General features: G+C 49.7%; 2 protein-coding genes across 2 annotated transcripts; both read right to left on the reverse strand.

The window, feature by feature from the left end:
- Positions 1 to 16,489: 16,489 nt before the first annotated feature.
- LOC109770978 (L-gulonolactone oxidase 2) lies at positions 16,490 to 18,841 on the reverse strand. Its single transcript, XM_045232478.2, has 2 exons — positions 16,906 to 18,841; positions 16,490 to 16,800 (listed from the first exon to the last, which is right to left on the reverse strand). Exon 1 carries the CDS (start codon positions 18,755 to 18,757, stop codon positions 16,979 to 16,981), a length of 1,779 nt encoding a protein of 592 aa, XP_045088413.1. The 5' UTR covers positions 18,758 to 18,841; the 3' UTR covers positions 16,490 to 16,800; positions 16,906 to 16,978.
- Positions 18,842 to 23,111: 4,270 nt separating this feature from the next.
- Positions 23,112 to 24,020, reverse strand: LOC109770972 (uncharacterized). The gene has a single exon (XM_020329686.3). It carries the CDS (start codon positions 23,909 to 23,911, stop codon positions 23,519 to 23,521), a length of 393 nt encoding a protein of 130 aa, XP_020185275.3. The 5' UTR covers positions 23,912 to 24,020; the 3' UTR covers positions 23,112 to 23,518.
- Positions 24,021 to 27,872: the final 3,852 nt, after the last annotated feature.

Consider the following 27,872-nt stretch of genomic DNA (forward strand, 5'->3'; position numbering starts at 1 on the left):
CGGCGGTTCCACGCTATTTAAGATGGTCTGAGCAGCCTATTGTGTGGAGTAGGGAGGATCACCCTCCCCGGGTTGATAATCCGGGTCACTTGGCCCTGGTGGTGGCTCCTCAGGTGGGAGGATATAAGTTCACTAAGGTGCTCATGGATGGAGGCAGCAGCATCAACATCCTCTATTATGAGACCTTCCGTCGTATGGGGTTGATTGATAAGAACCTCAGCCAGTCCAATACTGTTTTCCATGGCGTGGTGCCTGGTAAGTCGGCTTATCCAGTTGGTAAGATCGAATTGGAAGTGGCCTTTGGAGATGAGTACAACTACAGGGTGGAAAAATTGACCTTTGAGGTGGTCAAGATAAGAAGTCCGTATCATGCCATATTTGGGCGGCCGGCTTACGCCAAGTTCATGGCACGGCCGTGTTACATATACTTACAGCTCAAGATGCCGGGTCACAATGGGACCATTACGGTTCATGGTAGCCGAAAGATAGCCTTGGAGTGTGAGGAAGGTGATGCGGCTTATGCAGAATCTGTTTGTGCAACAGAGGAGCTGAAGTTTTACAAGGATAATGTTGACCCAACAGATATGACATCTCTGAAAAAGCCGACCACGGAGCATGAGCCGGCAATGAAATTTAAGTCAGCTGATGAGACTAAACTTGTTGATTTCGTTCCAGGTGACTCATCTCAGCAGTTTAGCATCAGTGCCAATTTGGATCCGAAATAGGAAAGTGCGCTCATCGAGTTCATCCGTGAGAACAGGGACATCTTTGCATGGAAACCTTCTGACATGCCAGGTGTACCTAGAGAACTCGCTGAGCACACTCTCAATATTGATCCGAAATTTAAGCCGGTCAGGCAATTCCTTCGGCGGTTTAATGAAGAGAGGCGGAAGGCCATTGGTGAGGAGGTGGCCCGGCTCTTGGCGGCCGTGTTTATTGTTGAAGTCTTTCACCCAGAGTGGTTAGCTAACCCAGTGCTCGTGCTCAAGAAGAATGGCACCTGGCGGATGTGTGTGGACTACACGGACTTAAACAAGGCGTGTCCGGCCGATCCTTTTGCCCTTCCCCGTATTGCTCAAATCATTGATGCTACGGCGGGTTGCGAGCGCTTAAGTTTCTTGGATGCTTATTCTGGATACCATCAGATTAAAATGGCAGTTAAGGACCAGGAGAAGACGGTGTTCATCACTCCCTTTGGAGCCTTCTGTTATGTGTCTATGCCTTTTGGACTCAAGAGTGCACAGGCGACTTATCAGCGTTGCGTGCAGAACTGTTTTCATAACCAGATTGGGCGCAATGTTCATGCCTATGTGGATGATATTGTGGTTAAATCCAGGGAGAAGGAAACCTTGATAGATGATCTGTGGGAAACCTTTGATAATCTCCGGGTCTACAAGATGATGCTTAACCTGACCAAGTGTGTTTTTGGTGTTCTTGCAGGCAAGCTCTTGGGTTTTCTGGTTTCTCATAGAGGCATTGAAGCTAACCCGGAGAAGATCAAGGCAATCACCTCTCTGGCTAAGCCGGCGTGTATAAACGACGTCCAGCGCCTGGCGGGTCGTATCGCTGCTTTAAGCCGGTTTATAAGCCGTTTGGGTGAGAAGGCCATGCCACTGTACCAGTTGATGAAGAAAACTGATGACTTTATCTGGAATGATGCTGCTAATGCTGCTTTTGAGGATTTGAAGAGACAGCTGGCTGAGCCCCCGGTCCTTGCTGCCCCGGTTGATAAGGAGCCCTTATTACTGTATGTAGCTGCCAACACACGAGCCGTCAGTGTGGCTGTGGTGGTGGAGCGCAAGGAAGAGGGTAAGGAATATCCGGTTCAGCGGCCGGTTTATTACGTCAGTGAAGTGCTCATCGAGTCCAAACAGCGGTATCCACATTGGCAGAAGCTTGTTTATGGTGTGTTCATGGCAAGCCGGAAGCTTAAGCACTATTTTCAGGGTCACCCCATTACGGTGGTTAGCTCTGCTCCCCTTGGAGATATCATCCAAAACAGAGAAGCCACAGGGAGAGTGGCTAAGTGGGCTATAGAACTTGGGCCTCATGGTCTGAAATACGTACCACGCACTGCTGTTAAATCTCAAGCTTTGGTGGATTTCATCAACGATTGGACAGAGCTACAGGTGCCTGAAGAAAAGCCGGATAATACATATTGGACTATTCACTTTGATGGGTCTAGGCAATTGGAAGGCTCGGGGGCTGGAGTTGTATTGGCTTCCCCTAAAGGTGACAAGTTTCATTATGTGCTACGGTTGATGTTTCCTTGTACTAACAATGCGGCTGAGTACGAGGCCTTGCTCCATGGTCTTCGGATGGCTAAGGAGATGGGCTTGAGCCGAGTAAGGTGCTTCGGCGACTCAGATCTAGTGGCTCAACAAGTATTAGGCAAGTGGGATTCCAAGGACCCTCTCATGGCGGCTTATCGCCGTGAAGTTGATACCATTGCTGGACACTTTCAGGGTTACCAAGTAGAGCACATCGATCGCAGGAAGAACGAGGCGGCTGATGCATTAAGCCGGCTGGGCTCTCAGCGAAAACCGGTGCCGCCTAATACTTTCTTGGACATCCTACATAACCCTTCTGTTAAGGTACCTACAGAGGAAGACTTGGCTGTCCCTGACCCGGAGGCACAGTTGGTGGCGGCTCTCCACATCACCCCGGACTGGACGGTGCCATACTTGGCTTACATGACCCGGGGAGATTTGCCTGAGGATGAAACTTTGGCCAGACAAATAACCCGGCGGTCTAAGTCAATGGTTGTTATTGATGGTGAGCTGCATCGCCGCAGTGTTACGGGAGCGTTCCAGCGTTGTGTTTCCCCTGAGGAGGGTCAAGCAATCTTGCGTGAGATTCACGAAGGGGATTGTGGCCATCATGCCGGCTCAAAATCCCTTGTGGCCAAGGCTTTTCGTCATGGTTTTTATTGGCTGACGGCTCATGCTGATGCGGAGGACTTGGTCAGTAAATGTGATGGTTGCCAGAGGTTCTCGCGACGGGCTCATGTGCCGGCTCAGGAGCTGAGGATGATTCCAATTACTTGGCCATTTGCGGTCTGGGGGCTTGATATGGTTGGGCCTTTTAAAAGGTCCCAGGATAAGAAGACCCACCTCTTGGTGGCAGTTGACAAATTCACAAAGTGGGTTGAAGCAGAGCCAGTTAGCAAGTGTGACGCAGCCACGGCGGTTCAGTTCATGAAAAGGGTGATATTTCGCTTTGGCTTTCCACACAGCATTATAACTGACAATGGTACCAATCTGTCTAAAGGTGCCATGGAGGAGTTTTGTCAACGAGAGCATATTCGACTTGATGTTTTATCAGTGGCTCATCCTCAATCCAATGGTCAAGCTGGGAGAGCTAATCAGGAGATCTTGAAGGGCATTAAGCCCCGGCTTTTAGTCCCTTTGCAACGGACGCCGGGTTGTTGGGTGGAGGAGTTAGCCTCCGTGTTATGGAGCATCAATACTACTCCTAACAGGTCTACGGGTTACACGCCTTTCTTCATGGTTTATGGAGCGGAAGCAGTCCTCCCTAGTGACATCCGTCATGACTCGCCTCGCGTGGCGGCTTATGTTGAGGCGGATAATGAACAGGCGCGCCAAGATGCTCTTGACTTGTTGGACGAACAGCGTGACGTGGCAACAGCTCGCTCAGCGATTTACCAACAAGACCTGCGCCGTTATCACAGTCGCCGGGTTAAGTCCCGGGTCTTCCAGGAAGGTGACCTGGTGCTCCGGCTCATCCAAGATCAAACAGATGCACACAAGCTATCCCCGCCTTGGGAAGGGCCCTTTGTGGTCAGCAAGAACTTGCACAACGGGTCATACTACCTTATTGACGTTCGGGAGCATAAAGATTCACGCAAGTCGGAGGAGGAGACCCGTCGGCCGTGGAACATAGCTCAGCTTCGGCCTTATTACACTTGAGCCACCGGCTCTCATAATGTACATATCTCTATAGCCATGTATATATTATGTTAAATAATAAAGCAGGACCTCTGTCCTTTTCTCCTTCAAAGGTAAACGTGTTATTTCCATTACAACATCACATGGTCACTTGGAGGTGGATCCGGCTTATGATCGTATTCGAATCTAGCTGTAAACAATATAATCACCTGGGGGCTTCCTGTTCAAACATAGGTCGTATTCGAACCAAAGAGAACATAGCTGTCGATACCCATTTGATTGGCAAAGTGCCGAGCTCATTGGGGAGTTTTCTTTGATCATATTTGAATCATAGCTCAACCCCCTTTGGGAACCGACGTGGATCGTATTCGAATCAGCGTCGTTAAACAACTCTTAAAGTCAATTGGGGGCTTCCTGTTCAAACATGGGTCGTATTCGAACCAAAGAGAGCATAGCTGTCGGTACCCTCTTGATTGGCATCGCCAAAGCCACTGGGGGCTATATGATCGCATTCGAATCTTAGCTTAACCCCTTTGGGACGGTTCTCTGGTCGTATTCGAACCGGAAGCCCCTATGTTTTTGATCTTCTGACTTATAACAAGTTCTGTTGGCCATATCAATAGTGTGCAAGGGCGGCTTTTATTTTGCCGACTTAATTTTGATTCACAACGTTGATAAACACATAGTGAGTATTCTTGATGCTAGTAACCCGGAATTGAGATCTTCATCTCACTATTTGGGTTACATAAACCGGAAGCATATTCGCAGGCTTGTAAGTATGTAATCATGGTTACATCAAAGGCATAATTGAGGGCCAGTCTTTAGTGACTTTGGTTCATATTCCGGGTTATATATATAAGGTCTATAATTCTCAGTGCGGTAAGCCGCCTAGAGACTTATGACTTGCTTTCTATGAAGGATGGTTAAAGACAGCTATTCGCGCTTAAGGAAAATAACTGATCAATTATAACCCGGAGGAATGAGAAGAAGCAACTTCAATGGAGTTAAGCATTCAACACGTGCACGATGGCACGACAATTTTTTTATCTTACTCTATTACAAGACTCCCCGAGTCCAAAAGGTGAGGCATTGCTTTAAGGTGCAACCATAAGCCGTCTAAAGATCAAGGTGCTTGCGGAGTCAAAGCTTCCGGCTCATCCCTCTCCGCTCCTCCGGCTGTTCCCATGACCTGGAAGGTTGACGATTTCCAGTCAATGCCGCTCAAAGGTTCAAAATGAGCCTCCTCGTCAATTAACCCGGCCGGGTCAATTTCTGGGGCAAAGGTGTGCTTACGAGTCGGCGGGACCAAGCTGATGGCTTCATAACGCGGAGTGGGGATCCTCTGATTCTCTGCGTCGTAGCCCGACTGGTACTTGGTAAGGTCGGTGTCATTCCCAATCAGGGTGGCCACCGGGCGCACGATCTTCACACAGGCATCAAAGTCTTTTTGGTCGAAGGGGGTGCCGTCTTCCTTCAGGCTGGGGTATCCAAGTGCGATGTCAGCCGGGTCTAGCTCTGGAAGGAAAGCCTTGGACCGGCTCAGAGTAGCTATGGCTCCGGCTCTTGCAGAGGCCCGTCGCAGCTCTTGGAAACGCTGCGGAAGAACAGCAAGCCGGCGAAGTACGTCCGCCAAGTGAGTCGGAACCTCATTGGACAGGGCCACAACGGCCAAGGCGCGCTGTGACCCGGTGTAGAGTTGCTCCACCAAAGTGTACACGGCCTTCAGCTTGGCCAGCACATTTTGATTGAGGTTGGCGCTTCTGGGACCTGTTTTACAACGTCAGGTAAGCCGCTAGCAATGATGGGACTTATGAGACATAGAGAATGTAAACTTGTTGAAAGTCCGCAGAATGACTTACCGAAGATTGCGGCGACCATCTGTGACACATGGCGCTTTAAGCCGGAGAGTTCGGCGGTTTTCTCCGTCAGAGCCGTCTCCGCCTGTTCGGCCCGGCTGACCAGAGCAGCCTTCTCTTCGGCCCAAGTCTTCCTTTCGGTTTCAAACTTCTTCTTCAGCTTCTCTTGAGCAGCAACACTGGACTCAAATTTAGCATTGGCCTTCCGGGTCTCAGTTTCCTGAGTCTTCAGGCGGTTCTTCAGCTCAGAGATATCAGCCTCAAATTTCTTGCAAGCAGCCTGTACAATTTCCGGATTATAGTATGAATCATTATTATACAACTTTAAAGTCCCAAGCACTTTCCAAGCAAAGACACTTGGCACTTGGGGGCTAATGTATGCTGAAAGGTTCTATCTACAAATTGCCGGTTCATGAAAGTAAGCCGGAAGTTAAGTCTACAACATATTCTATCATAAGTAGTAGACTTGGGGGCTAGTATGGTAAAGATGACTATGCAGTAAGCAAGAGAGTGGTACCTCAGACTTCTGCTGTACCTGCTTCACCATGTCAATCTCCAGGTCCCGGCTGCTGTGCACCTGATTGACATAGCCGGAGATGATATCTCCAATGCTCAAGTTAGCGTAGTTGGTGATGTCCAGCTTGGCCCTGCGGCGCTCTAGCAACTCTTCCTTGGCAGAGCACTTAGCCAGCGCAGTGGGTCTCCCCGGCTCGACAAACTCCGTCCGGGTGATTATCACGTCCGGGTCATCGGCCGGCTGAGCCGGGTTGGAGATGTCCGGATTGGTAGAAGTCTCTATGACTGGCTCGTCGGTTGGAGCGGTGGCTTCAAGAGCAGAGGCAGCTGGCGGCTCTTGAGCTGAAACCTCCGGCTCAGTCAAGACCGGCTCTTCGACCGGTTTATTCTTCTTGGCCCTCTTGCTGAGCTTTGCCTGGGCACTGAAAGGACAAAAGGTTAGTACAAAAGCATGAGTAAAGATAAGCACAACACAAGATGATCATCGTTACCCGGGTGCGGTCTTGAAAGCCGGCAGGTTAGATTGCATAGAATCACCAGAGGAAGGTGAAGTTTCCTGATAATTTGAATCAAAAGAATTGAGCGGTTGACGAGTAACGCCCGCCAAAGGATGAAAAGGATATAAGTTGGAGATAACCTCGGTCCGGCGCTTCCTTGATGCTTCAGGTAAGCCGGAGGAGAGGTCTGCATCCTTGTTGGTCCGGGTGTGCCGCCGGCTCTCATGAATCTGTTGCTTCAAAAGAAATTGAGGATCTTGATAAGCTAAAGGATGTGAAAATCTTACTTTCCGGGTTACTCTTCGGACTTTCAGCCTTGGCAAGGGCTCCGAGTCGGAGGAAAGTGTCGTTACCTCTTCAGTCACCGGGTTACTTGCTCCGGTGTCATCCTGCTGATGATCAGTATCGATAAGGTGGATAGGAATAAACTAGAAACAAAACAAGAGCCTACAGATTCAGGGGTTACCTCTGACTCGGAGCTGTCACTTAGCTGAAGCAGCTCTGAGGCAGTAGGCCTGCTTCCCTTCTTGCGGGGAGCGGCTCTCCTGGCGGCTTTCTTAGCCTTCCTGGCTTTTTTGGCCGCTTCATGGTCATATTTGACCTTCCAGAATTTGTCATTAGCCTGAAACATACAGCAAAGATTTCTTAAGGTTCAGATGGAAACTATTAAAAAGAAAACAAAGGTGTTCAAGTCAGTGGCTTACCGCTGGAGCCGGGTTAGCTTGGCAGAAGGGGTTCAGGCCGGTTCTCCCACAGTCGGCTAAGCTCTCATTCAGGAGAGACTTGGTCATGTCGTCCACAACGTCCTCAGGAAGATCGTTGGGGCTGTGCCGCAGAGGGTCATCCTTCCGGCCCGTGTAAGCACACATTAAGCTGGGGCGGCGGCTCAAGGGGATCACCCGCCAAGAGATCCAAACCCGGACCAGATCAATGCCGTTGAGGCCGTTTCCCAGGAGAGCCTTGATCTTATTGATGGTGGGGATTGAGGTTGACGCTCAGCTTGAGAGAGTTTGTCTGGCATAGGGTGATTTGGCTCCAAACGCAGGGCACGAAAGCCGGGCAGAGGGCTCTCGTCAGCCGGAGAAGTGTCCTGGCAATAAAACCACGTCTGGTTCCAGTCCTTCGGATGGCTTGGCGGCTCAGCATAAGGAAAGAGGCAGTCTCTCCGGCGTTGAATAGAGATTCCACCAAGTTCCAGGCTTGGCCCGTTGGCGCACTCATTCTGGCGGTTCAGATAAAATAGCTCTCTAAAGAGCAGCAGGCTGGGCTCTTCTCCAAGATAGACTTCGCAGAATACTTGGAAGTTGCATATATTTGACACGGAATTGGGTCCTATGTCTTGCGGCCGCAGATCAAAGAAGTTCAGAACCTCTCTAAAGAATTTTGAGCCGGGCGGTGCGAAGCCCCGGCTCATGTGATCAGCAAATATCACCACCTCACCATCTCTTGGTTGAGGTCTTTCCTCCGACGGGTCAGGGGCACGATAAGACATGATTTCCTTCTTGGGCAAGTAACCCGTCTTTACGAAATCAGCCAGAGTGTCGTCGGTGACATTGGATCTCATCCAGTTGCACGTGATGGGTGCCTTGGGAGCTTTGGGAGGCATTGTGAAAGATGAAGCCTATGACAAAAGGAAAATGTCCGGTTCAATTATAAGCCGGCAGACGTCTACAGTTTAATACTCAAATGGCGGCTTATGAGAGGGGCCTAATGACATATGGTTAAGTGCATTGGGTTATCTAAGCCGCTGAAGGTATCGTGAGTAATTCAAATTGTTTACAGCTTTGTCATAAATGAGCCGGAAATTTTACAGCGCGTGGTTTCTTCTAAGCCGAAAATGTAAGCCGCCATAGCTCAGCAGATGCAATTTTTGACTAAGTGTGGTGAAAACAAGTTTCACAGATCGCAGTGATTATTTTGGATCAAACGGTTGGCTAAAAGGAAAAATTTCTAGACCTAGAACAGACACAGAAAAAGTTCAAGGATTTGAACGGAGCCTTTATGCAATGAAAGGGGATCTATGTACATTGGGAACGGGCGTGAAACAGCTACCGCAGCAGTTCTGTACAGTCTAAAGATCAAGAAAAGGTGGTAATGATGGAATCTATCAAGAGCTCGCGATGAACGGCGACGAACACGGGAAGAACAACAAAGAACCCTAATGCGGATCTATTCTATGGAGTGGCAAGGGCTTACGGGTGCTGGAGAGTTGCGGAGGTTGCCGCCGTTTCTCTGGTCGCGTCAGGTTGATGCAGCGGCCTGAGTTGGGGAAGACAAGGAGACCCGCGGCGGCGGCGGCGGTGGAGCTCGAGCGGCAGTACAGTGGCGAGAGGAGGAAGACGATGGAGGCGACAAGAAATTGGAGCCTCATGGGCCGGGCTATTTATAAGGTGAGGCTCATAAGTGGGCGCGAGAAACGAGGAGGTCACGGCGTGATTATCTCACCACGAAAACGCCTCGATTTTCGGGATGGCCTTTAAAGATAAAGATCCGTTGAGGATATGGTGGGATAAAAAATGGACTTAATGGAAGATCACGTCATGGCGGGTTACCAGGAATCCAGAAGATGACGTCACGGCGGGTTATAACCTTCGCACGACCATAAGCCGGAAGATCTTTCCTCTCAAAAGAATTGAAGATTGACATGAACCGGTTCAAATCAATCTGGGGCCTAATGTTGAGGATATAACCCTTAGAGTCACCCGCCAGGAGGGGCCGGGTTACTCATAATGGTCATCACGCGAAGCCCAGTACCGAGCTTGAAGACGGCGGGTCAATGATGGGCCTAAGACCCGGAGATGGCTTAAGGCCCGTAGTGATAAACCGCCGTATGGCAAGACTTGTAGTGTAAGGCAAGAGTAGTTGAGAGACCGAGCCGGACACTCTTATGAGCCGGCCGGGACTCTGAGAGCTGCCGGGCGTCAACCTCTCTATATAAAGGGACGACCCGGCGGCGGTTTAGGGACAAGTAAGATCTCGTCGAGAGCCAGGCATAGCAATTAAGCTCCCTGGTCATCGAAACCATAATCAATACCACCTCAACTGGACGTAGGCTTTTACCTTCACCGTAAGGGGCCGAACCAGTATAACCCCCGTGTTCCTTGTCCCGTTAAACCCCTTTAAGCTTCCTAGCTGCGATGGCTCCACGACTAAGTCCTAGCTCGAGGACATCTGCCGTGACAATTCCACGACATAACTAGTTCATCCCAATCCTATGAGGAGAGAGGTCCTGATGATCCTATGATGGGGATCCTTCTCCAAGAGGAGGGCCTGACATCCACAAGAGGATCTTCTCCATTAGGAGGTCATGATCTCCATGAGGAGGAAGATGAGCAAAGCTCTCTCTTTGTCTATCAAATACTTTGCTATCCTTCTAATGAGCTAGGGGGTGTCCTTATATAGTTTAGAGACCAAATAAGAGGAGGTGGGGGATACATGGGTAAAAACCCAAAGAGGCACGCAGGCCCTCGGAGTGCACCGGGCACCCGGGGTCAAACCGGCCGGGCACCCAGACCGGTCAGGGGCGCCGGTTGGAGGAGGACCGGCCGGGCACCCGGGGGTCCAAGGCCCGGGCACCCGGGGCGGTGCCGGTGGCTGGCGCGGGGTAGGCCGGGCACCCGGGGGTGAGAGCCCGAGCACCCGGGGCGAGCTGGGCCGGCTCAGGCAGGAGGCTGGGCACCCGGGCCCAAGTGGCCGGGCACCCGGGGTGCAGGGGCACCGCGCCAGGGGGGTTGGGCACCCGGCGGGAGAGGCCCGGGCACCCGGGCCAGCCAGGGAGGCTGCGGCCTCGGCGGTGGAGGTGGCCGGGCACCCGGGGCCTTCGGTGACCGGGCACCCAGCGTGGTCCGAGCCAACCGTTGCTCCGTTCTTCTCATTCCCTCGCTGCTCTTCCTTCTCCATGGTTGCTTGTGTCTCCGTTCTCGCCACTTCACGGTCTTCTTCTTGATACCTACGAGTGCGTAGAGTTTCCATATGAGGTAGAATCCGACTCGTGTGTGAAACCGAATGAAACTCGAAGAGGAAAGAGTTCACCTTGGTTTCGATGATGCGTGCGCGAGCTCTCGTCGTAGGTCCTCTCCGTGCTTGCGGTGGCGGTGTCACGTCCATGGTGATGGTCGAAGGATGCTCCGCATCAGGACGGCTATGCGATCTCCCTCCAACAAAGAAGAGGATGTCTATGTTGCTCAATGGGGACGATACTCGAGCTAATGCTCTATACTCGAGTACTTATAGTACCTACTAGAAGGGTTGGACGCACTTTGCTGCGCCGTTTATATTGTTGGGTTTTCATAATTTTTACTTAATTTATTTTAAAATATAAGGTGTATTAGTTTTTTGAAAAGTCAAACCTCTAAGTTTGACCAAATTTGAAGAAAATATATCAATATTCATAATATCAAACCAGTATAATACAGGGAACAAAAACACCTAATCGATATAATATCAATTTTTTTTACCGTTTCTATAAAAATATCAATGGAACCTTTCTGGGATTCTACCAGTTCATCTCTCTGTTTTTTCACTTTCTTTTCTCACTCTAAACATTCTTTAGAAGACATGTCATCAAATAATTGCAGAAAAATAGTCAATATAGGGAACAAAAACACCTGCATATGGGCATATGGCTTGATGTCGAATTGTCGATGTAGCTTCCCAGATCTGCAAGGCTGCAACACTCATTCCCCATCCCCCTTCTCATCCCTGGATCTAGTGAAGCTTTGAAGAACAGGCCAATAGAAGAGTAGGAACTAGGAAGAGAAGAATTGGAGATGTCAGATGGAGCAATCAGAGGCGGAGAGGCGTGCTATTTAACAACGAATGAAAAGAGTACTTGATTAGGCAAAGGAGGGAGACGTACCATCTCTGATGCGGTGATGCCTCAAACGTCTGCTTGATAGGGGAACATCGAGGATGCTAATAGAGATGATCGGGGAAGGGAATAGCACCATCGGTCTCCATTAATGGATGCATGAGAGCGGCACCTAGAATTTGGAAGTGCACGGGAGCGGCGGTGTTGTTCTCTGGGATTGGAGAATTTGGGCGATGAGACTGGAGGAGATCGATGGAGTGCTACAGTAGTGTAGCGAACTAGCGATCTATTCTTTATGTTCTCGAGTGCTAGCTACGTGGTGGGCTTGGGCTTTTTTTTCCTTTTTTTCTCTTGACCTAAAGAAGAAAATATCCTAATATGTACACAGTACTACTACCTGGGCCGGGGCACCTACATCCTTGGGGCCCAGGGCGGTCGCCCCATTGCCCCGGCCTATGGGCCGGCCCTGAGGTCAATGACCAGATTGGTCCATACTTTCCAACTTTTAAGGGTGTTAGGCAAGGGCCCCCCTTGGCCCTCTGTTATTTGACATCATTACTGAAGGTCTGGCTCTGTTGGTAAAGTAGGCACGGCAACAAGGCTGGTTATCGTCTTGGTGCCTCATTTGGTTGAAGGGGGCCTATCACCGCCGCAATATACAAATGACACCATCTTCGTGCTGAGAAATGAATTTTTTAGGCAAGAACATGAAGTACATTTTTGTATCTTTCAGCAAGTTTCTGGCGTAAAAATTAATTTCTAGAAAAGTGAAATATATTGTCTTGGAGAGGATGTTACTAGAGACCCAATAGATGGGAATTTTCAATTGTAATGTTGGATCCTTTCCTTTGCAGTATCTTAGCATGCCTTTTAATAGAAAAGGGCTCAGTAATGCTCGATGGGGTTTTGCGGAGGAAATAAGATGATGTGTGGTTGGAAAGACAACATGATCTTTATAGGTGATATATAGGGTCACTTTAACAAATGCTTACTTGAGTCGCATTCCTACATGCTATCTTTCATGGAGGCTCCCATAGGCTCTTTGAAGAAGATGAACTCTAGTAGGGATAGAATGGTTTGACAAGATAACAGGATTAGAAGGAGATACCACTTGGTGAACTGGCCTACGGTTTGTTTGCCTAAGGATTATGGTAGTATTGGGGTGCTTGACCTCCAGACCATGAATCAAAGTTTTCTTTGCAAGTGGCCCTAGAAACTTGAGAATCTAAAGGTGTGTGGCAAAAATTACTCACGAGTAAGTATCTTCATTCTCAAACCTTGTCAAGCATGGGACCTGGATCTAGTGGCTCTCATTTCTGGCAGGGTCTAATGGAAGTCACAACATCTTCCAACAGTTTGTTGTGAGGTGTCTGGGTGATGAAAAAAAACTTTTGGGGAGGATGTTTGGATTGTGCATTCCTCTTCGGCTATCATGTTCCCCATGCTATACTCCATTTGCTTTACCGAACATGTTACTGTCAACTTTGTCAAAGTTGAGGGCTAGATTTGTTTACAATTCAGAAGAACTTTGGTTGGGGAAACAACTGAGCTATGAGAGGAGTTGATAACTCTAGTGAACTATGTTACTCTATCTGAATTTCCTAATCGGGTTTCTTGGAAAATTGGCATAAAAAGACCCTCACTGTCAGAGATCTGTATCTATCCGCAGCTCAAAATCTGTGTTGTGGTTGGATACAGAGGGATTTGGAAAGTAAAAATGCCTATGAAGATTAAAATCTTTCTATGGATGATGATTAGAAATAGTGTGCTGACCAAAGAAAATTACTGAGAAGGGGTTGGACAGGGAATAGTCAATGTTGCTTTTGCAGACAAACTAAAACTGTGAAACATTTGCTCTTTGAGTGCATCCTTTCAAAGTTTTCATGGAGGGTGATTCTCAACGCTTTCGGTTTGGTTTGGTCTCCTAAAGACATTGCTGATCTTTTGGTGGAACCTCGTCAGAGGATCGGGAGCTTTCGCCTTGCATTATAGAAAAAGAGAGTTGATCCAGTTAATAAGGGATACCGGACCCAAAAATGAAACAAACCCGGTTAATTAAGGAAAACCGGCGAAGACCACACATATATAATGGTGAACTTATGGATGAATTTTGCAGATAAATTTCCAGACCTCTCCCCACCACACTAACCTCCCCATGCCCAACCCCCTGTAAACACAAACTGTAATCTAAAAAACAAACAAACACAAACTGTCATTTCAGCATGTAAAACTAATTGCAGAAGAATCAATCGGTAATCCGTAGCATTGTTGTTAAATTGATGGTCGAAGCAGTTATATAAATAGCGAGCCTGAAACACATTGGCTTCGAACACGCTACGTGTGAATCATGGATCTTAAAAGCTAGGAGTAGGGGATAGATCTAAATCGCACATGAGGCAAACTTACATAACATACAAATATGTTTTCAGACACCAGGACGTATACATATAAATGCAATACATAAACATATGCATACACGTGCATGATCAAACGCTCATATGGGAATTAAATAAACTCCAAACGACTCAGGGTAGTAAGCATCTCCAGTCTGCCCCGAAGAAGCCACGGCCCGACCGACCAAATTGACTAGAAGCAAGACATCGTCGTCGTCACCACCAGCTCACACCACCTCGCACACACTTTTTTTTAGAAAAGGAGGATGACCCCCGGCCTCTGCATCTGGGAGATGCATTCGGCCACTTTATTGATTATTCTCGAGGACCTTACAAAGTATTACAACAATATGCCTGAATCCACCATCTTGGCAACATATGCCGCTACTCATATCCATATGATGAAGGGGTGCTAGCTGGGCCACTCAGACCACTCACCTAAGCCTAACATCAAAAGCCGGAAACCCCAGCCGAGCCACATACCGGGTCTGGGGCACAATCCGGTCAGACGCACTCGTGTGTCGTCGCCGCCATCTTCCACAGGCCCGTCTTCAGATCATATTGAGGCATCTACCTTGTCTGGCCACTCAGCCATCGACGTCACCATGACGCCAGACAGCTACCTCCTCCTGCGCGAGTACATCCCGCGTATCGGACGCCGAGCCTCCACAGCACCATGCCGCCGATAACCGCCGCCATCAATGTGTGAGATGGAGCACCGCTCCGCCGAGTCCGGCAGGGCTGCTGAAGACCAAGCACCGTGGAAGAAGGACTCCGAGGCAGAGCACATAGGCGGCAGAGCGCCAACGCACCGCCACCAGACGAACTCCGACCACGCCACCAACCGCCGCCAAGCAACCAAAGCATCACATCCACCCCAAGCTCACCACGAACGACACCCCCAAGAGGGTGACGACGCCCGGAGCGCCGCTGTCGCTCGATCCGGCAAGGATTTGGGCTTTCGCCCGACATACGAGCTGGGTGGAAGGAGGAGGGGAAGGAGGCAATCTGGACGGCGCCTACAGGAAGGGTACGGCGCCCTCGGGCGTCGCCGCCGTCGTGGCCAGCACTGTTGGCCTCGGATTTCTCCGGAGCCACCTCCCACCTCCAGCCGCCAAACAGGTACAACTCCGGCGACAAAGGCCGCCCAAAGCAGGACCATCGGAGGCAGCCCTGGTTGAAGTAGACGGAGGCCTTCAGATCTGGATCGGGCGCCGCCGAGACGCCCGCACCACAGCCGCCACCTGCTGCCTCCTCGCCGCCCCCGCGGCCGAGGAAGAACGGCCAGCACCAACGAGCACCGATCACCGTAGACCCGGCGTCGATCCACCAGCCGAGGCCGCCGCCACGGATCCAAAGCCCCCCGAGGAAGAACGGGGCGGCCAGATCCTCGCCGCCACCTTCACCGGCGGCCACCTCCGGTGGCGACGTGGGAGAGGAGAGGTGGGGGAGAGGGCCGGCGGCGGGCTAGGGTTACGCCGCCTGAGTCGCCCCTGCGGGAGCGACGCGGGGGCCAGAGGAGTTTTTTCACCTCGCACGCACTGCTCGATAGATCGATTCACTTGGCCACCTCACAGTCCACGAAGATCTCGTCGCTGTTGCAGTCGCGGATGTCGTCGACGTGCTCCACGATGACGACGTGGACGCCGGGGTCCCTCACGGCGTAGCTACCGGTGACGAGCATCGAGTTATTCACCGCCTGGTAGTTGTTGTTGGTGTAGGCGGCCACCTGCACCTCCTCGTCCTCGCCCTCTTCCTCCTCTCCGTGCTCCCACGTGTATTGCATGTGCTCGCTAGAGCATCCGCGTAGTGCTCGATCGATGAAGATGACCCCAGGAACATGATCCAGATTTGCTTCAAGTTGTAACCGGCTGCTGCAGGAAAAAAAATAAAGCCAATTATAAAATATAATCAACGAAGCCCAAATAACTCAGAAACATAATCGACTTAGAGTAAGTCGAGCGCTGCACTTACGGCTCTCGACTTTATTTATACCGGCTTATGCCGTGTAAGACGAGTGTTGTTTCTTGGCTACTCGGCTTACATATAAGCCGAGATACATGACGGCTTACAAAGGCTAGCGGAGGTGTTACTTGGCTTATTTTCAGACCCGGGCCAACGGCCTACCGCCATGTATCACTATTAAGCCCAGTGTTATATTAAGCCAAGGACAGTAGTGCATTCAGAGTGTACAAGTAAGTCAAGTGTCGCTGTTAGCCGAGGGCATCGGCTTGGCTTAAATTTTCACCCACAGGAGACGATGTGCAGGCACGTGTCCACTATAAGCCGAGTACCAAACATGAGCCAGGTGGTGGAGGGCCACCACGGTCTACGCGTAAGCCGAGTGGCCCCACTCGGCTAACTTCTCGTACAATGAAGCTCCCATATGCTGCCACGTGTCCATTGTAAGTCGAGTGCTCCTGAAGAGCACTCGGCTTATACCAAATCTGGGTAGTGTTATTTGGTCCTCGGGTGTAAGCCGAGTGTTGCACTCGTCTTGTAGCCGATATTGTTTTTTTTCCTTGTTGGAACAACCATGCTATTCAAACAACAAGATACTTACATCTCCATCAAGTTCACAAGTTAACCATGCATACATCTCCACCATGCATACATATCCAACAAGTTCACACATGCATACACCTCCACCAAGTTCACAACAAAAAGCATAACCAAATTCACAAACAAGTTCACACATACATACATATCCAACAAAGTTTCAAATTTACACCAAGCATAACCATGAAGTTCACAACCATGAGCTCCACCGCTTAACACATAGCATGTATGCCCACCGTCGACAGCATCCGTGATGCAAGCCTACAAGTTCGTTATCACAAGCATGAGTTTTCGAGTTGAAAATGCAAACGATGTATAAGGTTCAAAGCGAAGTTAAAAAGTACTATGAAATAGAAGGACCAATACTTGTGCACCAGCAGCTCATACAGATTCTGAAAGTGAAACGGCCGGCTCAGAATCTCGTACAAATTCTCAGAGGTCAGAGCTCATCCCGGAGCGCGCCGGCGGCTGGCTGGAAAGAGGACGAGCAAACCCTGGCCTCTCTGTACACCTTCCCCGGCCGGCAGAGGTAGCCCCTCTCCGGCGCGCAGTGCAAGTCGTCGGAGCAGACGCACAGCCCTTCCATGGCGCAGCCTTCCTTGTCGACGCTCGGGCTCGTCCCGTTGATGCCGAGGACCTGGTCGCTCCACTCGCTGGAGAAGAGCCCGTCGGGGTCGTACCTGCCCTTCACCTCCAGGAACTCGCCGGCCTTCGGGTACCTGCCCACGGCGCCGTCGAAGGCGAAGTTGCGGTTCTTGCCCCAGTGCGGGAAGCCTCCATACTTGTGCAGCGCCATCTGCTCGAGCTCGTCTATGACGTCCGCGTGCGCTCGCGGTGCACCGGCGGTGTAGCTCCGGTAGTACGTGATGTCGAAGTCCACCGCGTCCTCCGGCTTGCCGAGGTAGGCGGACGACGCCCTGATGTAGCGCGCGAGCAGGCCGCCCCTCGCGTCCAGGCTGCAGAACGTGCGCGGGTTGAGGTCCCGGAGGCGCTTCACGTCGGCGACGAACGCCGCGGCGTTGCGGAGAGGGACGCTGATGGCCGTGTTGTAGATGAAGGTGGCCCCCAGGCGAGGGTCCCACTTGCAGGAGGTGAGGAGCCCGTCTTCCCGGCTGTCGATGCATGTGCCGGTCGCCTGCATGCGGTGCTGGTACCCCACCACGGGGTACCCCGTGAAGACCTCGCCGTCGTTGGTGAAGCCGTGTGGTGGCTGCGGCTGCAGCTGGCCAGCCGCCGCCGCCTCGCACCTGGCGATGTCGGTGCCGTTCTCCTCCAGCAGCTCCTCTGCGCGTCTGGCGTCGACGCGTCCGAACGCGGCTCTCGACCGGAGGGTGGGATGGTCGTTGAGGCCGTCGCCCAGCGACGACACGTCGACGCGGTCGTCTTGGCGGTACACGACCTTTCCCCGCCCCGGCTGCCACGCCAGGTCGCCGAACTCATGGAGGCCGCCCCACGCGGCCACTTGATCCTCCAAGTCCGAGTCGTCGCGCTCCAGGAACGTCAGCGACCGTTTGAACAGCGGCTGCAAGGCCAGCGTGACCTGAGAGACGACGCCGAGGACGCCGAGGGAGACTTTGGCGGCGGCCAGGTCCTGGTGCCCGTCGCCAAGCTCCCTCACCACCGCGAACCCCCGGCTCGCCGGCGCCGGCGTCACGATCCTCAGCCCGACGACGTACTCATGAACAGCACCCCCCTTGCCCCACAGCGAGCTCCCGTGCGCGCCCGTCGCGAGCAGGCCCCCGATGGTGACGCCGGACCAGTACGGCGAGTGAGGCAGCGCCAGCCCCGCGGAGGCGGCGGCCCGGAGCATGTCCCGGAGGAGCACGCCGCTCTCCATGGTGATCAGCCGCGCGGCGGCGTCGAGCCTGACCATGCTGTTGAGCCGCAGGGTGCTGATGATGGTGCCGTCGCGACCGCCGGGGCACGCGAGCTTGGGCAGGCTGTGGGAGTACCTGGTGGCCACCTTAACCTTGCGCCCGGCCGCCGCCGCGGCCGCCACGGCCGCGACCAGCTCCTCCTCGGTGCTCGGGTACGTGACGCTGGCCGCGCGGCAGGTGGCGCGGTCCGGGAAGGAGCCATACGCGTTGGTGACCGTGCAGTCGGACGTGCCGCGGGCGCAGACCACAGGAGTCGGCGGGGGGCTGGATCCGGCCAGGTGGATGAGGAGCCCCACGACCACGAGGAGAGTCGTGGCAGGGCTCTCCAGTTCCATTGCCATGGCTGCCTAGTGCTTAGTGGCTGCAGCTGAACGAACGAATCAACATGGCACACTTGTGTTTGTTGTGCAGACTGCATCATGGTACCCTGAATGACACGAGTATGAACTGTCGATATGACTTTCTGAAGGACACGAGTACGAATCAGATTGAATCATTGTACTCCTGTCCTGAATGACGAGTAGGAATCAGATGTACTCCTACTCAACAAGTCATGTTCACCAACTCTACACGCCGTGTCTCGGTCGATGGTTGAGAGGTCATTATTTTGGCGCATTTTTTTTAGAACGAAGGCTCAAGGGGAGCCCGACTTTGAATTAACAAAGCCATCAACCGGCCAGGATTACACAAGGCCGCCAAGCAAGAGCGACCGAAAGATACAAGGGAGCTGACAGAGCAGTTTACAACGCAACGCACACTACTGCACACATAGATATACACATGAGAGATCTGCAAGTAATGTCGAAGCCCGTTGCACATCGGCACCTAGAGCCAGGGAGCAGAGTAGCGTCAAGGATCAGCCAAAGGCCTGCAAGAACTGCGCGCAGCCGGTTCGTGTGGTTGGGATCACGAAACCTGTCTTCCAACGCCGAAGAGGACCCCAATCCTCTCGCCTAGGCTCGAAGGCGCCGCACCGTCGGGTCGTTGGGCGCTCACCCGAGAGCAAGAGCAGGTGCCGGTCGAAACCCAGAGCAGGCATATCACACCGTCCTCACCACGTCGAAGGCACACCACTAGCTGCACTGGCACCTGCCCGGGGTCACCGAGAGCAGAAGGAAAACCACTGGGAGGATTGTCGAAGAAACAAGCTGCTAGGACCCAAGGTCGAAGCTTGGGAAGCCTCTACTTGGACTCGCAGCCGACGAGCACTCTCCTATCTCGGCACCACTCACCCGTAGAACCAGACAAACCCAAGGCGGCGCCTCCAAGGAGGGAACGACGTGCAGGACGCCGCCACCGCCCAACCCGAGACGAGTTTTGGGCTTTCACCCGGGATCTGGGACGGGGATGGATACGGGAGACCTCCGCGGTGCCTCAAAGGAAGAAAGGCGATGCGCGCACGCGCCCTCACCGCCGTGGTCGGAGATCCGACCAAGGGTTTCCCCCGGACTCGAGATATGCCACCGGCACCCCGCCAGCACCGGAACTGGCAGCAAAAGCTGCAGATCGGACACAGCTGGAGGGGAGGAGTGAGCAGAGGAGGAGGAGGAGCTCGACCTTCAGATCTGGAGCGGAGGAAGACCGCGTCACGACCACCACCCGCCGGATCCGCGCCGCCCGAGCAGCCGACGACTCCGGCCGTCATATCCCGCGCACGAAGCCTGTCGCAGAGGTTGCGCCGCCTCGCCGTCCGGGGCCGCCGCCCCGGTGTCCGGGGTCCTTCGCGCGGGAACGAAGCGACGAGAGGCCTCGCCGCCACCTTCATCGGCAGCCGCCGGGGCTTGCCAGGCGTCCCTCAGGTGGCGGCGAGGGGAGGGGATGTAGGAAGGGGCGGCGGCGGCGGGGGGAAACCCTAGTCGCCCCCGGGTCGCCCGCTGGGGACGACACGGGAGCCGGGGGGGGGGGGGAGCATTTTGGCGCATTCACTACTGTTTGTCGGTTGCCTGGAAATAGCATCGATTTTGCAAATTAAATTTCCACCCATGTCAATCAAACCGTCCCTTTATTTCCATCAGATCGCGACTTTAGTGAATTCTCCAAGAAGAGATGATATTGATCAACTCTACCTTTTTTCTTGATATAAAAGGCATTTTTATTAACTAAGAATGCAACATCAAGTGGATATAAAACATGACAAATTACACTTAGCCTCTGCATAACTAAAATGCACACAACCAAACACCAACAGCCTAACAAAGAAAAAAAATGACATATGGGCAACAATAGAGTCCCGTAGAACCGACACTATGCCTACGTCGAAGAAGATGGTGGACCGATATGTAGATTATGCTGCCACCCATGTTGGATAAAACCTCCATGGCCACTCGCTCCAACCGCATACACACCGTCTAAACACCAGTTGGTACTCCTTTCGGTGTAGCTATACCACATACGAAGCGAGTGCGTACAACGGAAAATAAGCTGTATAGGAGATGAGTTTTTGCCATTAAAAACAAATCATTTCTACATAGCCAAAACCTCAACCTTCTAACTTGATCCTCCTCAATACTAATCGGTGAAACAAAATGTTCAAATTAGAGTACCAGAGAACACCTAGAACAGTAGCACCGCACCATCAAATCGGAGTTGTTAAAATGCATCATTCACTCGACATGAACAAGAAAATAGAATTAGAGAGATGCAACACAAATCTACATGATACTAAAATTGGGATGTAGCACAAATTTACTAGCAAATGAAAGCTAACATCTATTTGAAAATGAACGACCTCGTCGCACGAGCTGGCGGGAAGGAGCCAAGGAGACCACCACCGGCTTGCCGCCGATGAGGGGAGGATGATGAAGGTATAATTTCTAACCATGTTGTTCCCATTCATATCCATGATAAAAATTGTTCTCACATAAAAGAGGAAACACACTTGCTGATTCTAAAGCTATATTAAGGTTGTCTTAACACAAGTAGAATTTAGAGCGCAGTGGTCTTTGAACACATACTCCCTCCTTTCAGGTTTATAGGGCTTAATTTGAAAATTTCTTCAACCAAGGTAGATGATGAATGGTGAATTAATTTCGTAGATTGCAAAAGTACTTAATTAGTACTACTCTCGTTTTTCTTAAAATATTGTGTATACCGATGCATTAATTACACCACATGCATGCATGGCCACTAAATGGCCAATAACTTCTACATGCATTGGTGAGTTTTTTCTTCATCTTTGCATGCAGTGATTTAATACACCTTAAAATCTGAACATGTGATGGTAAGTAGTAGTAGAATTGAGACTTATAAAACGGGAAAACAAACTTTTTAAGATGAGCCCTATAAACCGAAAAGGAGGGAGTAGTATAGTGACACTGTGACATTTTGTGCTAGATGTTCCGACGAAGATTGTCTAATGTACATGTTTAGTGTATCAAAAAATTTAGCCTGACATGTGATGATTGCCAAGCATCACCCAGAAAAAGCGAAGATGTGGCTTTCGCGAATATATTTACTTATCTTCTATTCTAGTGATCTTGTGAAGTTATTTCTGAGTCTTAGGGAAAGCCACACTATTGAAGGGGACGTTGAAGGCGGAAGAGAGTATGCTCAGTGCTCCATTCCATCCTCTTCTCGTCCAAAGCCAAAAAGATCGAGCTTATAGCCTATCCTTTTCTTTGAGTTACTGTCTCTCGTGTAGTTGAGGTCATTGGCACTTTTGTCCCGGAGTCTCTCGATGTACATCATGGCCCAGAGTGTCAAGAGTTTGCACCGAACATTCCTATGGTGAAGTCACTACTCCATCCTGGAATATCAGGGCTTCGAGGTGACGCCCAAACTGTCGGGTGCTTCCTCGGTTTGAAGTGGATATTGCCCAACCTTGGGCTTCAAGCAGGAGGACCTGAGTTCAGAATTAGGAGAAAACCGAGGTGGTTTTCGCAAGAATATGTTGCACCCCCCCACGTGCCCTCTATCATCCATCAGAGTGACATTCGTCCCACCTAAACCACTCGCGAGCTGACTCAGCGTGTCATGCTTGCAATGTGGACTAAAATGAGAACGTTTCATGAGTTTTTTGCGAGAAAAGGCCAAAAGGTCATATATTAAGTAGCCCAAACCATCACAAAAGCACCCCTGTAGAAACTTAAACAATGCATCCAAATCTTTGGGGGTGTCAAAGTTTTTTTTCCTCCTGCATACATCGACGGCCCACCGTGAGGAAAACTCGTTGTCGTCTCTCCAGGCCTCTGTCTTAACATAGCAAACTTGTTTGAACCCGAGAGCTTGTAGAAGTAGTGACTAGGAAGTCGCTGATAACAGGTCCTATTTGGTACCCGCGGGCAGCAAATGGTCGATACAATGCCTGCGGTGGAGCCAGTTGGTTCGACATCTTTTCCCGTTGCATCTTCTTTCTTCTGTAGGGATTTGCTTATGGTTTTCTTAGTGTTTCGTCTGGTTTTCAGTGGTTTTGTTTCGGTTTTTTTGTTTTGATTCCTTTTTCTTTGCTGTTTTTCTTTTTCATTTTTCATTTTTTGTGTATTATACAAAAAGTTCACCATGTATTATAAAAATGTTCATCATATATTAAGAAGATGTTCACCCTATATTATAAAAAGGTTCACCGTGCATTATGAAAAAATGTTCATCGTGTATTAAAAAAAATTCAACGTATTTAGAGGGGAGTGGTCTTTTCTAAACACAATCTGCAATCTAAGAAAACACAGACTGTCATGTCAGCCTGTAAAACTAATTGCATAAGAATCACCGGTAATCCATAGCATTGCTGTTAAATTGATGCTCGAAAGCAGTTACATAAAAAGTGAGCCTGAAACAGATTGGCTTCAAACACATTACACATGGGTCCGGTCATGGACCTTAAAAGCTAGGAGTGGCAAATATTTCAGAACCGCACATGAGGCAAACTTACATAACATACAAATATGTTTGCAGACACTAGGAGGACGTATACATATAAATGCAATACATAAACATATGCATACATGTGCATGATCAAACGCTCATATAGAAATTAAATAAACTCCAAACGACTCAGGGTAGTACGCAGCATCTCCAGACGGCCCGAAGAAGCCACCGACCGACCGACCGACCAAATTGAGTAGAAGCTGAACATCGTCATCCGCACCGCTGGATGATAGATGGCCTCACTTGGCCACCTCACCGTCCTCGAAGATCTCGTCGCCGTCGCAGTCGCGGATGTCGTCGACGTGCTCCACGATGACGACGTGCACGCCGGGGTCCCTGACGGCGCAGCTGCCGGCGAGGAGCACCGAGTTGTTCACCGCCTGGTAGTTGCTGTTGGTGTAGGCGGCCACGTGCACCTCCTCCTCCTCCTCGCCCTCCTCCCCCTCGCCGCCGGCCTCGACAACGACCAGGTCCTCCGCGTCCATCGCGGCGCCGTTGTTCTCCCCCGCCAGCGTGATGACGGTCGTCTTGCCGGCCTCGTCGCCGGCGCCGAGGGCGGTGGCGAGGTGGTCGTTGAGGTCGGTGATGGCGTTGCTCACCTCGGAGGCCGCGTTGGCGGTGTTGGAAGCCATAGCAGCGGCGGCGGCGGTGGTTGTTAAGCTAGGTGGAGAGTAATGGGGGTGGCTGGCTAGCAATGAGCGCTGAGGGATGGGTGGATTGATGGGTGGGAGTAGCACGTCCATGGCGGGGAGCATATATAGGAGAGGAGGGCAGGGGAGGAGGGAGGCGGGTAGCTTGCGTGCGTGGGGAGGGGAGGAATGGAATGGCAGGAGTTGCAAGCGATTCGAGGCTTGAGGACGCGGGCAAAGGATCCATGGATTGTTTTCTCGGCCGAGTTCAGATCGATGGACATGCCGCCGCTCGTGAAGTGACTTCGGACCGAAGCAAAGGATTGTTCTCTCTGCTTCTTCCGCAGCCGTTTGAACTGGGCTTCAGTTGAGCCCAGCCTGCTTAACTAGTAGAGTAAGTGCAAGCCCAGCCCAGCTCTGTTTGACTGGGCTTTGTGCGATCTGCTCAGGTGGGTGCTGTCCGGCGCCGCGGCGACTATTTGTCGCTTTAAGCAAGGTGAGAGGGGAACTCTCGCTGAAGTTTTTCCTCCACCTACGTCATATTGGGCCGGTCCACTGGCGCGCTCGTACGGATTAAAAATAATGGAGAGAAAATGGGAGAACCAGGGTTCGATCCCTGGTCTCCAGGCTGCGATCGGGTGCTGCTACCAACCCCGCCTAGGATCCAAACACATATATGGGATCGGCCGTGCCTGTCATAGCTGAGTGTTCCCTCTTGGCACTGGATTTTGCTAGCATTACCTTTGATCATTGCAGCAGAGAGGCCAATGCGGCGGCATATGCATTAGCTAAACATTGTATTAATTCTAGCAAGTCTGAAGTGTGGGAAATCATCCCTGACTTTATTCTTCATCAATATGTAAACAATCTGGCTATCATTTGATGAATAAATTTATTATGCTAAAAAAAACTCTGCCTAGGGTCCCTCTTGTGGTAAGTTGTAGGGCGCGTCCTACTTGAGGCTATTCGATCCAGGTTTTTTTTCCTGTTCTTTTTTATTTTTTATTTTTCTTCTCCATTTTTTCATTCTTTCTTGCATTTTGTTTCTTCTCCATTTTTTGTTTTGTTTTTTTTTCTTCTCCGTTTTTTGTTTGTTCTTATGTTTGTTTTCGTTTCCACTCTACATTTTTGCATGTGTTAATTTTTTTAATAAGTGATCAACAGTTTTTGTATACACGTTCAACATTGTCCTAACGCTTATTCATTTTTTTCAAATACTTGTTCAACATTTTTTTCAAATACTCGTTCAATATTTTTTAATATTTATTCAATATTTTTTCAAATACTTGTTCTACATTTTTAATACTTACTCGACATTTTCAAATACTTGTTCAACATTTTCATATACTCGTTCAACATTTTTTAATACTTATTCAACAGTTTCAAATACTTGTTCGACATTTTTAATACTTTTTTAACTTTTTCAAATTATTGTTCAACATTTTTTAATACTTATTCAACAGTTTCAAATACTTGTTTGACATTTTTAATACTTTTTCAACATTTTTCAAATTATTGTTCAGCAATTTTTAATACTTATTCAAAAAAATTCAGATGCTTGATTAACATTTTATATACATGATCAAGAAATTTCATCATTTTTAATACATGATCAACATTTTTTGTATACACATTCAACATTTTTCAAAGCATGATTAACATTTTTAAACAATATTATGGGAAGTACATTTTTGTAATATAAATGTTTAGAATATTTAAAAGTATAAGTAAAACCAAAAAAAGTGGATTGAAAAACAAAATAAAAACATAAAAAAAAACAGAAATGAAAAGGAGGCAGTGTACCTACGGCGAACTATGCCGACCCATATCGTCATTCGCTTCAGTGAGTCAGATGACTCGACTCGCTTAATGCGAGGTATAGGGGCGTCCGTTCGGCGAGGCTGCTTTAGGATGCAAAACCGGCCGAATCGACAGTTGTTATGTACCAAATGACATGTTCACTTTCAAGGTGGTTGGTTGGAATTATAGTCCAAATGGTATTCCTATTGGCAAACTTGTTAGCTTCATTGAGGCGGAGTTTGATCAGCGCGGTGAGGTTCCAAACCCGTCTTTTGCTGCTTGCGAGCTCCGTGTTGGTCAGAGATCTCGTCGTATCGATTCTATGTTGTACAAGATCCTAATTCATCTGGACTCAGTCGAGGATTTCTCCCCGGTGCAAAATGACCTCCTTTCACCACTTGGACATCGACGATTTTGACTTTGAGGACTCCCCAAGATCGCCTACTTCACCCTCCAGCCTGCAGTGTTTCCCTTTTCAATCGCGAAGGGGATTGCAGATGGTTCTAGATATGGCAGGACAAGACATCTAGATCATTGTGCTCATAGAAACCTCGCAGATGATCATTCATGGCGCCTTCCTGCAATGACATGGAAACCTATAGGTTCTGAGGTTGAAGATGACTCTTGGGGTACTGCCATTAACTGCTAATTATGCGGACGGTCACATCAAGATGGTTCCTCAGGTTAGTAGACGGTTACTTTACGCTCCTTGATTGTGGGTTTACGGCATGCAGGGTGTTCATTGCTCCCCTCCTCGAGCTGTGACAAGATTGTTTCTTCAGTCGTGGACCCTTATTGGTTCCTAGTACAGGTTGATGTGGTGATGAAGTCGGATTACTCTCGGACTAATCTCGCCCCGTAAAACTAATATTAGATCATTTAGATCTCTAAAGTAGTGATCTAAACGATCTTATATTAGTTTACAGAAAGAGTATTCGACAGGCGGGGATGTATTAACTGCCCACGACTGACCAAGGTTTTTGCGTGTTTACCACTCATGTACATGTATGTATATCGGCCTACGGCCTCATAAAAATACAAGCCGTGTACTATTTCGCAAAAGAGGGTACAATAGTGGGGCATGAAAATCTGAAAGCATATATCTCTAATTATTATAAACAACTTTTTGGACCACCAAATACAAGCACGGTGACACTAGACGAATCTGTGATTGAGGATATACCTCAATTACAGGCAGCGGAGAATGATTTTCTCTCTGCCCCGTTTACTGAAAAAGAGGTTCTTCAGGCAATTTCACAAATGAAACCCAATAAAGCATCGGGACGAGATGGGTTTCCTGCTGAATTCTATAAGAAATGTTGGCATATTATAAAAGATGATCTTATGCCTATGTTTCATGATTTTTTCAACGGTCATTTAGAGTTGTTTCATCTCAACTTCGGTACAACAATGCTGCTACCAAAGAAAGATGAGGCAATTCGGATAGAACAATTCTGACACATATGTCTGCTAAATGTGAGTTTCAAAATTTTCACAAAGGTTGGAACCAATAGATTGACACAAATTGCTCATTCCGTGGTCCAACCAAGTCAGACAGTGTTCATGCCGGGGCGACACATACTGGAAGGGGTGGTCGTCCTGCATGAAACACTTCATGAGATCCACTCGAAGAAACTGGATGGGGTTATATTCAAAGTGGATTTTGAAAAGGCGTATGATAAAGTCAAGTGGCCTTTTCTTCAGTAGGCAATACGCATGAAGGGCTTTAGTGAAGCCTGGAGGAACCAAGTGGATACCCAAGTCCAGAAGGGTAGTGTCGGAATCAAGGTAAATGATGACATCGGTCATTATTTCCAAACTCATAAGGGGTTGAGACAAGGGGATTCCATGTCTCCTCTTCTGTTTAATATTGTGGCTGACATGCTGGCCGTCATTATTGGCAGGGCCAAGCAACGTGGCCATGTAGAAGGTTTAGTTCCTCATCTGATCGATGGAGGGGTATCCATTCTACAGTATGCGGATGCCACTATCCTATTCATGGAACATGACATGGTTAAGGCACGTAATACGAAACTTATCTTATGTCTCTTCGAACAATTGTCTGGATTAAAAATTAATTTTCATAAGAGCGAGTTGTTCTGTTTTGGGAAGGCCAAAGACGAGGAACTCACTTATAGACAATTGTTCGGATGTGAATTAGGTG

This window comes from Aegilops tauschii, chromosome 2 (assembly GCF_002575655.3).
Source record: "Aegilops tauschii subsp. strangulata cultivar AL8/78 chromosome 2, Aet v6.0, whole genome shotgun sequence".
Classification (NCBI taxonomy): domain Eukaryota; kingdom Viridiplantae; phylum Streptophyta; class Magnoliopsida; order Poales; family Poaceae; genus Aegilops; species Aegilops tauschii.

Excerpts from the sequence above, each read along its gene's own strand:
- LOC109770978 (XM_045232478.2), bottom strand. The coding sequence starts at position 18,757 with ATGGCAATGGAACTGGAGAGCCCTGCCACGACTCTCCTCGTGGTCGTG.
- LOC109770972 (XM_020329686.3), bottom strand. The coding sequence starts at position 23,911 with ATGGCTTCCAACACCGCCAACGCGGCCTCCGAGGTGAGCAACGCCATC.